This window comes from Lactuca virosa, chromosome 1 (assembly GCF_052849685.1).
Source record: "Lactuca virosa cultivar CGN04683 chromosome 1, Lactuca_virosa_CGN04683_v6, whole genome shotgun sequence".
Taxonomy (NCBI): domain Eukaryota; kingdom Viridiplantae; phylum Streptophyta; class Magnoliopsida; order Asterales; family Asteraceae; genus Lactuca; species Lactuca virosa.
Window position 1 is genome coordinate 301,994,109 of NC_136426.1, and position 14,502 is coordinate 302,008,610.

The 14,502-nt window shown below is 35.1% G+C and overlaps 1 protein-coding gene and 1 long non-coding RNA gene across 12 annotated transcripts; both read right to left on the reverse strand.

The window, feature by feature from the left end:
• Positions 1 to 222: 222 nt before the first annotated feature.
• LOC145167497 (alkaline/neutral invertase A, mitochondrial-like) lies at positions 223 to 3,013 on the reverse strand. Of its 11 annotated transcripts, none has more exons than XR_013741229.1 (8): positions 2,460 to 3,013; positions 2,017 to 2,215; positions 1,662 to 1,826; positions 1,213 to 1,413; positions 980 to 1,091; positions 869 to 905; positions 567 to 740; positions 223 to 492 (listed from the first exon to the last, which is right to left on the reverse strand). XR_013741229.1 is itself a non-coding variant. In XM_079086738.1 (8 exons), the coding sequence occupies exons 2-4, from the start codon at positions 2,137 to 2,139 to the stop codon at positions 1,261 to 1,263; spliced, it is 435 nt and encodes a 144-aa protein (XP_078942864.1). In that variant the 5' UTR covers positions 2,140 to 2,215; positions 2,460 to 3,011; the 3' UTR covers positions 223 to 492; positions 567 to 740; positions 869 to 905; positions 1,014 to 1,091; positions 1,213 to 1,260. The 11 variants fall into 11 exon arrangements, 10 of the variants coding, with proteins under 10 accessions (XP_078942864.1, XP_078942891.1, XP_078942869.1 ...); XM_079086738.1 differs by having other exon boundaries at positions 1,014 to 1,091; positions 1,213 to 1,407; positions 2,460 to 3,011; XM_079086765.1 differs by having other exon boundaries at positions 848 to 905; positions 1,014 to 1,091; positions 1,213 to 1,407; positions 2,460 to 3,011.
• Positions 3,014 to 6,168: 3,155 nt separating this feature from the next.
• Positions 6,169 to 7,013, reverse strand: LOC145109843 (uncharacterized). Its single transcript, XR_013709261.1, has 4 exons — positions 6,877 to 7,013; positions 6,648 to 6,758; positions 6,402 to 6,474; positions 6,169 to 6,266 (listed from the first exon to the last, which is right to left on the reverse strand). It is a non-coding gene; the product is annotated as an uncharacterized LOC145109843 (long non-coding RNA).
• Between the last annotated feature and the right edge of the window lie 7,489 nt (positions 7,014 to 14,502).

The window sequence follows — 14,502 nt, forward strand, 5'->3', positions numbered from 1 at the left end:
TAATGAAATACATTGCATAAATTGGTATCCAAATTGAAGTATGTTGCTAATCTATGTAATTTGCCATCAATCGGATGAATGGAAATATAAGCAGATATTGACTACTTAATTGGTCCTTGTGGCAGATTTATTTTATATAACAGTCACTTTTGATAAAAAGATTATAGAGTTGGTTCCTATGACATAAAAACATTACCAAAATTGTCCCTTTGTAGAAAAATATTACAAAAACGGCCCGATGCTATAAAACCAAAAACGAACATGTTTAGTCTTTCAACATACAATAAAAGTACATTGTCTTAATAAGCTATAATCTTATTTGACCATCAACCTAGAATATCTTTATTAAAAATATAAACTTGCAAAGTCTTTATAGGAAATAAAAGCGGGAAGTATAAGGAAATATATATAAAGTAAAATTTGTTAAAATTTATCATCGCTTCTAATCCGGTCCTTGATGATGCAATGTGTTGTGGGATCCACATTACATTCCTACACCATCATCATTATTAATTGATAGTTAGTAATTAATAAGTAATAACAAAAATAATAATAATAATAAATACCCGAACAGCTTCCTCGGCAGGGACGGTCCAGTTATTGTCCTGTTCAAAGTAGTTAAATGATGTCGACTCAATGTGGTTCCATGTGCGTAGTGCTTCCAACTGGTATGTGCAGATGGATGCTACACAGAGCTATTCAAAGTCCATCTTCTTGTAAGAGATAACTCAGGGTGCCATCTACAAGACGACACCACACATTAATCATTAATTATCCATGCTATCATTCTAATTATATCGTATATGACCCACCACATGATGTTGTTAAGGTATGATAATTCATTTACCAACTTTCTTAATATCTTTACCATTCTTATTTAATTAATGTCTTCTAGACTCCACAACCTATAAACATAAGGGTAAAATAGTCATTCATTATCCATCATCATTTAAAAAAAAATTGTAAAATGGTCATTTACTTTGTCTGAAGTTAGATATAAACATTTCATTTACTTCGATTTGGTGGCAATATGAAGACCATTGTTCATTATCCATGTCTACCATACCCCAAAGAAAGCACCCGACCATCATCTTTCAAAAAAAAAAAAAAAAAAAAAACAATAAATTATTTCAGTGGAAATATTGTTAAAACTGTTTGTTGGAATATAAGGTTAATACCGCCATGTATCATGATATCGAAGGAAATACATACCTTGGGAATACGAATGAGGGGACATTGAATTTAATTTAATCTTTGGGTTTAGAATTGTATTCCACTGCTGTGTCGAAATGGAAATTGAGGTGTGTGAGCATGTTGTTGCATTCCCTGTGCAGACACATGAGATTGAGAAGCAGCATAACTGTTCACAGTTGCATCGCCATATGGTGTCCGCCTATTCATCTTCTCCTTTTACTCACAAAACAGTAACACAATCAATCATAGTTACATCAAGAAACATCTCATCACATAAATCAGTAATTCAGTATGCCATTTGGAAGCAGGTGAGTCCATTTAGTTGCATATATTGGTAAAATAAAATGAAATTAAATAGTTGTGTGAACAGTAATATGTATTTAACCACAACCAATAAGAACAATGCAAACAAAATGTTAGAAAAAATTATTCCAAATGATCTGATGATATAATAAGTATGAATTTACTGGAATGAACGGGTGCAACACGACCAATCGCTGATTCACCAAAATCAGGATCCAAAACATCCTTAAATTCACCGGATTTCCATCAAGAGCCACACTTCGAACTTTAAAGCTTGCTGGCATCAACCCTTGACCAGGTCTATGGGAGTCAACTGTCTTTTCCAAACTCTGGCAACAAAAGAACACAAAAAAAGTCAAAGATGCTTCAACTATGAAATCATGGTTTGACATTATTTGTGGTTTTTGTTGACACAAGGCTGATGTGGACATATAATGTGGCATGTTTATTAAAAACTTACAACTTCATTAACCAAAAAAGAAATATTCTTAAAGAGTAAGAAACGAAATCAGTGAATACCTGCAATTGGAGAGTATGGAACAGAAAGTTCTTCACAATCTCTCCTCCATCGAGCAAGAATGCAAGAGCAGAAGGAATAAAATCACGAATGAAAACTTGATCATAATAGAAAAATAAATGCATGTTCAACTATTAACGAATGAAGACAGAAAGAGAAACCAATAAACACCTTCTAGGTAGAATATTTGCATCAGCACCCCTAAATAATCCAACAGCACAACCAGTTAGGCGAATGAAACCCAACACAACAAAAAGCAATGAAAAGAAGTTAACTAAGGTAAATATGAATATTGATTTTAACAATTGAACCCAAATGGAAATACAATCCGTTAATCCCAAAATCGAAATCAAGAAAACACAGTGGAAGAGGCAATCGATTAAGAGTAGGAGCGATGATGAAGGAGAACAAACAGGGACGGGGAAATAAAAAAGAGAAGACATACCTTCCAAAATCGGTATTTGAAATGAACTGGAAAACGACTATCACCCTTCGTATTTGAGGGAAGAGATGTTTGAAATCAACGACGGTTTATGAGAGGCTGGCTCGCACCGACAAATCATTGAAACCCAAATCAACAAAAAGCAACGAAAAGAAGCGAAAGTAGATAAAGGGAAAAGGTTCAAGGAGAAGTTAGAGAGGGCGATGGCGGTAGAACCACCGACTCTACCGATTCGTCCTATAATCAGAAGCGGTACTACAGGTGGTGGGTCGATGGAGCGGCGAGGGTTTTAGTAAGGCAGAAGTTCAACAACGGAGCCGATGAAGGAATTGGTGGTTCGATTTATAGCCTCTATCTCTTTATTTTTCTCTTTATCTCAGCAACGCAGAAGTTTGGCGGAGCAGGAATTAGAGGAGAGAACACCCAAATAGAGGTCGGTGAAGTAGTCAGGATCGGTGAAGAAGAAGATGCGAGAAGATCGGAGGTTTTGTGCTGAGGAAGATAAAGTGAGCGGAAGGATCAGGAACAAAACGTGGAAAGCACAAACATTTGACACGAAGCAGGAAAGAGATTAAAAAAATATTATATACAAATATCTTTACCAATAACCAGGAATAGAAAGAAGATAAGAGAGTGACGGATACAGCAAAGAAATGGAAACAAAATAAGAAAGTGACAAATACAAGGAAAACATAAGACCTACAACTACAGAAATAAGAAATGCAACTACAGGGACCAAAAGAGACAAATAAGGTGCAACTTTACTGTTACTATTCTTCATAACTTTAATATATATACTAGAAATGAGGCTCGTGCGTTGCACGGGTCGGATCTTTTTTATTGGTTTTTGGCGGGTCACAAAAGTAGGATGCTATAATGTCATTCAAATACAATATAGCTGGATAGATTGAACAGTACAATGTCCTAATGTAAGAAATGAAAGTAATCAAATAAATTAGTGTACGTTGCTGTTTTTTGCATTTAACACTTTTAGTTGATAGTAAAAACATTTCGAGTCGAAATCTCATTCCTCATAACTTGAATAAAGCAACCTGAAGAAAAAAAAGAACATATTTTCTATTATTATCGAATTGACATTTTTGTTGGATGCAATTGTGCATACTAATAAAAAGGTTACAATATCTACCATTATCCATCGAGAATATGTTATTTATTATTAAAAAAAAAAAAAATTTGGGACCATTTTTCCCAATTGCCATTTTTTTTAAATTAAAGCTAAAGTTGCTGGTTTTGTCAACTTGAAGCCCACGTGGCAGAAATAACTAAGCAAAAACAATAATTATTTAGAGAAAATTATAGTATATAAAGTACAATGCCCATATTGGTAGCAAAATTCAAGTACATTGCTGTTTTTGTAGAGACATGTAAGTACGTTATTGTTTCATTAATTACCACATTATAGATTGCCTTGAGTTTCAGAAGCTTCTTGGGCGGTATATAACTGACAACAAAACTCTACTAACTACTCCTATGTGTAAACTGTAAAAATTCACATACATAATATTTATAATCATCATAAGAATTTGAAAAAATATAATGAAAAATACCAATATTGTATACCATACCCATGAAGAGTGGTTGTGTGTTTGACATGAGGTTATTTATCATCATACGAATCCATCTGAGAATATAAAAGGAAATATAACAACAAATTATCATCATGAATATTGTATCATATGATTTAAGAAAATGACTTTCAGATGTGCTTTTTACCTCAACATGAGTTGTAGCTATATTCAATCTGGTTTTCTGTTTGTTAAAGTAAAAAAAGATATAAACTTTATCATAAGCCCAAGATTTAAAAGAAAATGTCTGAGAGGGGTATTTGTGTAATATACCGTAGTTGGTAGACTGGTTTTTTGACATTATGTTGGGCATTGAGGGATAAGTACTTGAATGGATTTACGAAAAGAGTGTCTATATTAAATGCGACATTATATATAGGAAAAGTTGAAGAATCAATTGAATGACATGAATTAGAGGGTGTTTCGAATTGCTTGTTTAAAATGTTTATTAGCTTATTGCGGGATGATACCTTATAAATAGGGAAAGGTGAATTACAATTTTGCCCTTAATTTAAATAACAAAAAAGTCAATAATATGGGAGATATCTAATTTGGTTATTTTACATCTATAAGCAAAATTGTAAATTGTCAAAATACTGGAAAACAATTTATCAATTTATTACGTTTTGGAATTGTATAAGTTAATCCGATAATAAATAATGAAAAACAATTTATCAATTTATTAATTTTTGAATAATAATTGAGAAGTAATTGAAAAAAAATGTACTCACTGATATCATACATTCCAGCTTTAATAGTTGCAGCTACATCAACAACTGCAGGAAGCCCAGATGAACAGAGGAACAATCCTAATTGGCACAGTTTCTGAAACAATAGTTGATTCAAATGGGGTTTTTGGTTAATAAAATGGATATGAAGGAAAGAAACCTACCAGTTGGCGCATGATGTGCAAAAGCGGTTAGAAGAAGCAACAGCAGCTGCAGCAATGGACAACGGAGTCAGGTGACGAAACCCGCCGAAATATCAAAATGAAATGTATTATATTGTCCAAGGAAGTTTTTTTTATGGTGTTCATAATAGTCGGGAATGACCCACTTAAAGATTATTTTTCAAAAACGAAAATATTTTTGGAATATTTTCTTTATTATTAACTTACAACATGATTAGTTTAGTTAGTTTCCCGAAAATAAATGCATATAACCACCAGAAGGTCACCCTTGCCCAAATCGAAAACGATCAAATGGTTTTTGATCTTATTCAACTTTGAGCAAGATCACAGAGATCAATCTCTCTGATACCTAAAAAAAAATTAGGTTACAAATCATATCTGGAAAGTTAAAAAAATATAAAAAAAACTGGAAAGTTACAAATCAGACTCTTATCTGCAAATGAAAATTTCAGCCTATACTTAAATGGGCGCTGTTTAATTGCATACAAACATCAAAAACTACTACGAATGAGCATACGAAGATAGTAAGGTAAAAAGACAGGGAATCACCGTGTGCTTTTTCATCTTATACCCCTTTGCAGATACAATTGTGACAAAAGTTATTCCCATCTGCAACTAACAGAAAGTATGAAGATCATCTTAATGCAGATGTCAAAACTCGGAGGTAAGAAAAAGATTGAATAGTTATTTGGACAACACAGTTGAAAAAGAACCAAGTAGAATCCAATAAGACTGTGACTTGCTTTAACAATAATGGTCAATTTTGATACAATATGGAATTTGTGGAAGCAGATGTTTCATGTCTTTTTTTACTGATGCATGTATCAATATAGATAGCTTTGGTGATTTCATCACCGGATGCATACAAGGACTGGGTTACAAAGATTCATAAAGCAAGAAAAATTCTAGTAATTATACAACTCAATGTATAGTAGATGGAGTAGTAATGCCCAGACAATAGATAAGTAGGCCATATAATAGCAGGAATAGTAACAAACACCTGCCGTGCATTGTATATGGCAGAATAAAGGGCAAAAAAAGTTGACGAAAATGAAAGAACAATATGTATGAATCATAATCAAAGAAAAGAACAACAGAATGGTAATGGTATTCCATATAAATTGGAGCAGGTGGAAACATACGGAGGATCCAAGAAAACAAAGGTAAATTTGCACCAATGTAATTTTCTAAATTTGTACTAAAAAAAACACGTGTTGTCAATAATTACGTCAAATTAAAAGCATAAGATTGAAAATTACCTCAACAGAAGATTTGGTAGCGTGTTCTATAAACCCCCTGCAACCTCCTCCGGAACTTGTGCAAGAGATAACAGAAATCAAATATGAAACACATGATAATATAAGAATTAAATACGGTAATATGGATGAAAAAAAATTGAATAGTTGACTACTGAGATAGAAACTATAAGGAATGGATATGGGTTCTTACTGTCAACTCAGTGCAACTCTCTTCTTCCTACAGCCTCTTCATAAACTGCATCAAGTTTGTTTCTGACATGTTCCTAAGAAGAAGATGAACAAAAAAAACTTTAGTTTAGCAAACCTTCAATAGTGCAGTTGTTAAGGTACTGCAAAGTGAAAGTCATCCTCGAAATAATTAAAAAGGAAATTCATATACTGATTAAAAGTTTGAATAATTTAAACAGAAATTCATATATTGAAAGAGCAAGGTTACCTTTAAGAAACCCTAAAATTATGTGGTGGTGGTTGGAATTAAGGTTAAGAAAAATAGTCTTCAATTACTGTACACAATGGCAACTCATGTCATCAGAAGCTATAACAAATCCTACATTCCAAATCGAAATAGATGAGAAATTGTAGAAATTGGTCAACTATGGTGTGGATCAACAACATATTTGACGTACAAACATGTAGACAGAAAGAGAGGAAGAGAGAATCGATACCATGGGGAGAGTAAGCAAAGTAAGCTCTGTAAGTGCAGATGTGTTCCTCGGCTTGAATCGCACTCTTTTAAACTCTGTCGGGAAGAAGCCCTATATTTCTCCTTCCTGCCATTCATCCTCTTGCAATCTGTAAGCAAAATCCAACATAAATTAAAACGATGTACTCAACGACGTTGAGATGTGGCCAGATTTCAACAAAAATTACACAAATGAATAAACCATTTGGACCGTTTTCCATGTGTTCTCTCACACGCACAATTGGACATATATGATTGGTGGGTAAGACACAGATCTACAACCAATTAGGGTTTAAAAGCCATTAAGCTACCTGAGAAGATGGAGGCGACGACAATTTCTAAAGGGGGGCTAACCACAACGATGAACACCTGGGAAACAGATAAGATGAAGGGCAATCAGAACGAAAACATTTGTAGAGCGGAACAGAACATAACGCCGACGATAAGAAATCGAAGAGCCGACGGCCATTCAAATTGGGAAGTGGAAGCAATCGGCAAACATCCATTAAAGAAGAGATATAGAGAACTCGTCGGAGTCTTCTGTGGTAGAAGCGGACTTGCCGGCATCGGCTATAGCGGAATCGAAGAGTCGAATAGCAGATTCGGTGGTGGGGGCCGACGATCCTGAAACTCGGTTTGTAGGGTAGGACTTGGTGGAGGTTGATGATTCTCAGATGAAGAAGAAACGTCGGAGAAAGTGGAGAGAAGATGGTCAGGCGAGAAGAGGAGAAGAGGCTGTAATAGAGGTCGATGAAGTAGCCAGGATCGGTGAAGAAGAAGATCGGAGGTTTTCTGCTGAGGAAGATAATAAAAGGCGAGGGTTATGAAAAATTCAAACCAAAGTGAAAGGGTTGTTTGTGAACAAAAGCATAAAGATGAAGGGTCAATGTTGTAAGTTGGAGGACCAAAATTGACAAAAAAGTTGTCACTTTACTGTTAAAATCTTTCATAACTTTAATATATATATATATATATATATATATAATAATAATAATAACAATAATAATAATAATAATAAATCTATTCATTTTCAAAAAAAAAAAAATCTGAAATATTATAAAATTTTCAACTCAAGATTTTTATATTTACCATACAACGAAAATAATCAGTGGAAATGACTAGTGTGAAGCTAGATTACAAAGTTTTAAGACATTACTCCAACCTTCGGGTGAACTCAGATTTCCTTTGCTCCTCTACAATCTTTGGTAAACCGAAGGGATATGATTAGCTATAGGCCTTGATCTTTTTTGACCTGTTACACCAAGATATGAACATGAAAGGGAGGAATTGTGTCAAACATGAATAATACTTCATTCTTTCATTTTCAGTTACTAAATACATTGAAAATTTTCATTACATTGAAAATTTTCACTATAAAATAAACAGAACTAAAACAAACATCTATCTCAAACATAACCTTCGTCAATAAGTTCTTCACTATTTGACTTTATCAATTCTTCGTAATCATTAACTTCTCGGATCAACAACCGAAGGAATGAAACGGGTGAGGTGGGGTCTTTTATATACTAAAAGGAAATGGAAGCGTAACATTATACTTTTAAAATATCTTTTCATAGTAATGAAAGGAAATGGAAGTGTAACACTGTACTTTTAAAGTATCTTTTCATAGTAATGAAAATACGATTTTACAAATTTCAAATTCTTTATCAGAGTTCACAACATTCTGTGTTACAAAATAATACCAACAACTACTGTATAAGAGAAATGATTAGTCAACCTCTTATGATTCTGTTGTAGGCTTTTTCTAGTAGCACACTCTAACTCCAAGATCCATACATGAGTACATAGCACAAAACACCAAATTTTGAACACTCGTGAGCTACATGGGTTTTATCCCAACAACATAATCGAGTATGATTTTTAAAAATCTTATAATAGTATCGCAACTCATAATAATTCTAGCATAGAGGTAGACATACATTACTAGCACAAAGTTAGTCTAACATTTATAGCACATAACTATCTTCAAACAAGGTCCTAACACATACTAGGAATTGATACCCCTAGCCAGTACAATGCTAGCTGCATATTTTCGCCCTAGAAGAAATGCACCATTCCGTGCCATTAGGGTAACATACATATATACCCACTGTAAGTGTGTCTCTTATCTTGTAACCTTTACTTGTTTCCCCTTTCTCAAGACCTTTAACTATGTCCCTTTAATTGTGACTTGTGGCTGTAACTTCTCATAATGCTCATATATATAACATGCATGATACATTTCCTAGTACTCTTTGTTGGAGTACAACATATCTTCAATCACATAGAAGGCATTTTATGCATTTTCACATACAGGCTTTTATTAAGCTTATGACATACATTCACATATAAGCTTGTGCCAACAACTTCCCATAAAGCTCATAATACTTGTGAATATTAACTATAATCATGGTACTCACCCTTGCAGTACAACATATCATAAAAATATATCGAGGGATCACAAACTCTACAAGCTTCCTGGGTTTATCGCAGCTCTCCTTGCTCGAGTATGGATATAGTACGGGCCCATACTACCTTCCATAGCTATCCGTACTTTCCTCAATGATTGCCTTGAATCTGCCAAGTCACTTTATATCCATACAATTAACACTCATCAATATAAGGCTCCCATCACTAAATCTCTTCCTAGGGTAAACTCCACACCACTCTCTGCCATCAGCTACAGATGGAACACCCGCTAACTTCCTCTATATTGCTCACAAATACAATTACATATCACCAAAATCAGATAATTCTTCGAATGAGAGGTCTCACAATACAACGGTTGGACTCATACAAGAGCTTCGCAATAAAGTTAAAATCTAACCTTCTAAATTTATCTAGTCTTAGTAATATTAAACCTAACATATTCGCTTACTAGCTAGCTGAAACTAGTGGGAACTCCTAAAAGCACAAAGTGAGCAGCATTCGAGCATCACGTAATCAGAACCAAGCATAACCTAATCAGGCCATACTATCACTGACTGATCCATACTAGCATGCAAGTCCAAAAGCTCATACAATAGGAATACAAAGGCATCTCTCCTAGCATTCTATCATTCAATTACTGAGCAGATCCTTAGCCCTAACTAGCATGCGAATCCCAGCATTCACAAATCAAATCGTATCAGATAATATGTATGGGTATTTTGGAAAAACTTACTTGAGCTCGGTCGATTGCATGCACCACACCCTTTCTTGTAATAGAAAACCCTTTTTCTTTAAAACATTTCTTTATTGAAAAACTTTACCAAATCCTCAGTTTGATTTCAGACATACCCGAGAGTATGTCCGAATCCTTCAAGCTAAGGCTCTAATACTAACTTGAAACGTCGCAAAATTAAGACCCAAAAATTTCATTTTTTGAATAATAAAACATTATCCAAAAACATCAACATAAATCTCAAAAGGATCAAATCTATCAAAACATCACAAATTATTAGAGTTATCATGAAAACACGGAAGTATATCGTGTGTGCACTACAATCACCCCGAGCTCTTCCCTTTTGCACCAGAAGTACCTGAAACATAAACTGAAAACGGTAAGTACGAAGCTTAGTGAGTTTCCCCTAAATACCACATACCACACATATCAAACTTATAATGGGCCCCGCCCGATGAATGTAATGGGCCCTGCCCTAACTCGCATAATAGGTCCCACCCACTGAATATAATGGGCCTCGACCTAACTCGCATAACAGGCCCCGCCCACTGAGTATAACGGGTCTCGCCCTAACTCTCACAACGGGCCCAGCCAAGCATACAAACATAGAAATAAAACAAATAATGACATACATATTACCCATTGGGCCTTGCCTACTAAGCATACATACGCATGCAAGAGTCACACAGACATCTAGCACCCTAACATAAGAAGCCATGGGTTGGCATTGGTGCCTTCGACCAACTAAACATAGGGAGGAAGACTCACCTCAGACTGCTGAATCTCACAGATGAATCTCTAGCCGCTGGCCCGAAAATACCTTCGCTATCATCATAAAATAACATCCAATTAATAATTGGATTCAAATCCATAACCATCGGTCTAAAATTAGGGTAAAAATACCATTTTACACCTTTACCTAGTTTGGTCCAAGACCAAGGCCCAAACCAACTACATTAAAAGGCCCAATTCCAAAATGGTCACCCAAAGCCCAATTATGGCCCAATTTTCCAACTTGGGCCCAAGTCCCTTCGTGGGCCTTCATCCAAGAGAACCCAAAATAAAATCATCAGCCCAAAATAAACCTGATGGCCCAATAACACCCAAAGTCAACGGTCCAAACTCCAAAAACGGGTTCTCATGTTGTGACCAGCCCATGCTCACGCCGTGAGGACCAACTCGATCCAGTACCGACTCAGCGAGTCAACTCAGCCCATCAAGAAGGTTCTAGTCCCTGTCATGTCGCAACCTAACCTTGAGTCCTGTCGTGACCTACTCTGGACAAAATCGACGGGATGACCAGCATTCTCACGACGTGATGTTCCTAATCCTCTCGTCGTGAGATCTTTATTAACCAGCTTAAAACATTAAGATCTTATTCCTTACATCCATAACTTGGGACTTTCCAGGGGGTCTTCCTTTACCCAAAGGATGATAAAAATTATGGATTTTCAGTCATGCATGTCCAATGCATGACTCAAACTCTTACTAGACCAAAAGTGGGGAAAATGAGATCTAGCCTCAAACTTGAAGTCCCAAACTACACCAAAACTCAAATCCAAAGACTATATTGAAGAGAATGAGTCAATGATCCATAAAGTTGCCAACTTTATGGATCCCATGCAAGCAATCCCACCAAAACATGCAAAAAGGATCTTATAACTTAGATCTATAATGAAAAAGGTAGAAAGGTCCAAGCTTTAAGACTTACAATGGTCCAAAAGCTCCAAGAGATTACAAGGTAGGAGCAAAAACGCCAAGAGGTTGCTCAACCAAGGTCTTCTTCCACTCCAAGTATCCAAAAACCACCAAAGAATGCTTTAGAGATCACAAAAATGCCTAAGAACTTCAAGACGGTCAAGGTTAGGGTTTTTCCAGAGGCTTAGAGGGTGAGAGAGGCTGAGGATAGATAACCCTAGCCTCTCATTCACTTAAATACCTGAAAATTGGGGTTTGGGGTCATTAAGCCGCTCTCACGTCGTGAGACCTTATGCCTCAGGTCGTGAGTTTCGTAAAATGCAGGTCAACAGGTCAATGGTCCCTCACGACGTGATCCCCAAGATCTAACATTGTGAGGACCCTCATAATGCAAGATAAAAGAATGAATTTTAGTACCTTAGGGTTCCGAATGTTACAACCTTAAACCATTTATACCCGACTGTAAACCCTTTTTGTACCACTTCTTCATTACGTCACCCACATATAATATATGTATGTTGCTACATATCTTTCCTTCCAGCCACATGTCTCACACGCATGGCACAAGTCCCATGACTCACTTTTTTACCATCACACCTTGTTTAACATGTACCGACCGTGTGATGTTGGCTTATATTGAGTTTGATTATGACCCATGAGCTACGTCCTTTAACTTGTTATGTGACGTTCCATCTTTGTTGACTTGTTTCTACATGGAATTGAACTTCCTAATTCCTCACTCCTACATCTATAAACATTATTTTCTTCTTACTTGTTGCTATAAAAGAAGTAACAATTTTGCAGTCATTATAATCTCTCTCCCCCCCACTTCCAAGATGATTTTGTCCTAGAATCTAATTGCATTGTCTATGGTCATATTTTGGATTTATAACTCATTCTTTGGCTAATTTTAGCCTGACTGGTTTGTACATCATAACAATTTCGTTCACTGTTTCATTGCATCTACATGCAAGTGTTAGAATACTTCCTCAAACTACCATACAATGGGTGTTATGGTATATCTACAACACTTCTTAATTTATCATGGCATATCCAACGTTTATGTAACACTTCCACAATCCATGGTTAGATATACTTTGCATAGTCTCATTCCACTTTAGCCTTCAAATATTAACCAAACAATCATATCTTTATCTTAAAATTCACTTGGGTTCCATCCCTCATGTAGGTACAATGTGTACCAGTATCATTTAGTTGTAATCCTCCTATTTCATTCGCCATTCCTGAACTAGAAAGGATAATCAATCTACATTATCCATAACCTATATGGTGTGTTACTTCTTACAAGGGAGTTGTTCTTTCCATCTATTCTCACATCCTTAAGGAGCCCATTACTCCTAAAGTCTTATTCATAAACTATCCACTACTTGCCTTTATAATTTACATAATCTTAATCATTTTATACAAGAACTTACCTCTAGATATTTAGGGAGATCATTAAATCTCTTTTTGACTCTATATATCATACTTTAACTTATATTAAACTACTACCATGGAAATCAATTAACTCTATATTTCACTATCTCCCACAATCCTTTGAAACTTATCATCACTTATGACTAAACATAATCCCTTTATCTCAACAAAATCCTATTACAATGTATAACAATTTATGACTACTTCATATTCTTTATATAGTATCTTATAAATTTATGTTTTAGGTGGATCCTAGGAAGTCTCTCTCTCTCTCTCTCTCTCTCTCTCTCCCCTCCCCCATTCCCGACTAGTCTTTGTGTCTACAATGCTAATACATATTAGAAGTAATCATTCTGGGTAAGTTCTTTCCATTAACAACAATCGCTTTCAATTAATTCCCTTTATCATGAACCTATTTCTTAATTTCTAAATATATACGTCTTAGAATTATAATGATATCATCATAGCTAACATCTTATGGATATTCTTTATGCATCATTATTTGTTTCTTTTTGACAAGTATGCCTTATAATCCTCCCTGCATCACTTTACTAGATCCTTTCCAATAACTAATTCTAATAATCATGAAGAATGGATAAATTTACATTGATCCTTTAGTCTAAGTAATTACACCATTATAAAGACACCACCTTAGTAGACTCTTCTCATCACATTTCAGGTTTATTTACCATAATTTGTCTCTAGTCCTCTAGAATGTACTACATCACATTGACATTAGTTATATATGTAGTAGTGATTTGTAATCATCATCTATCTATGGGTTATGGACCCACTAGGCTTCCGTTGTGCTACTGTAATCTTAGAGGGAACTTTATCCCCTTACACCGAGTGTCATAGAAATTCATTTAGTAAAGTAGTAGAATGGAACTACTTCACCCTTAACCAAAACTAGTACATCTAATTTTAGCCCTTAAGTAGACATAGAACACTCATGTACACTAAGAATCATATGTGCTAATACGATACGATAAATGAGGTATGCATGCCTCATTTCCTACATCCTTACCATTCTAGTATGTAGTTCTTTTCAATTTCTTTTTGAACTTGGTCCTTAAAAAAATCTATGATTATGTCCAATTACAACGAGTCTTGTGTGTATATAATGGTTTGTGTGTATCACAACACTATATATACACCATACTCATATAGTATTTATTACACCACTTCATTCGTTTGATTCACAAGCTCAGGAAATTTGTTTCTTTCATCTCCTAACACAATCTCTAATTGAGAATTTTAAGGTCTTATACTTTCACACTCGTAGTCTATGATTAGAACATCACTAATACG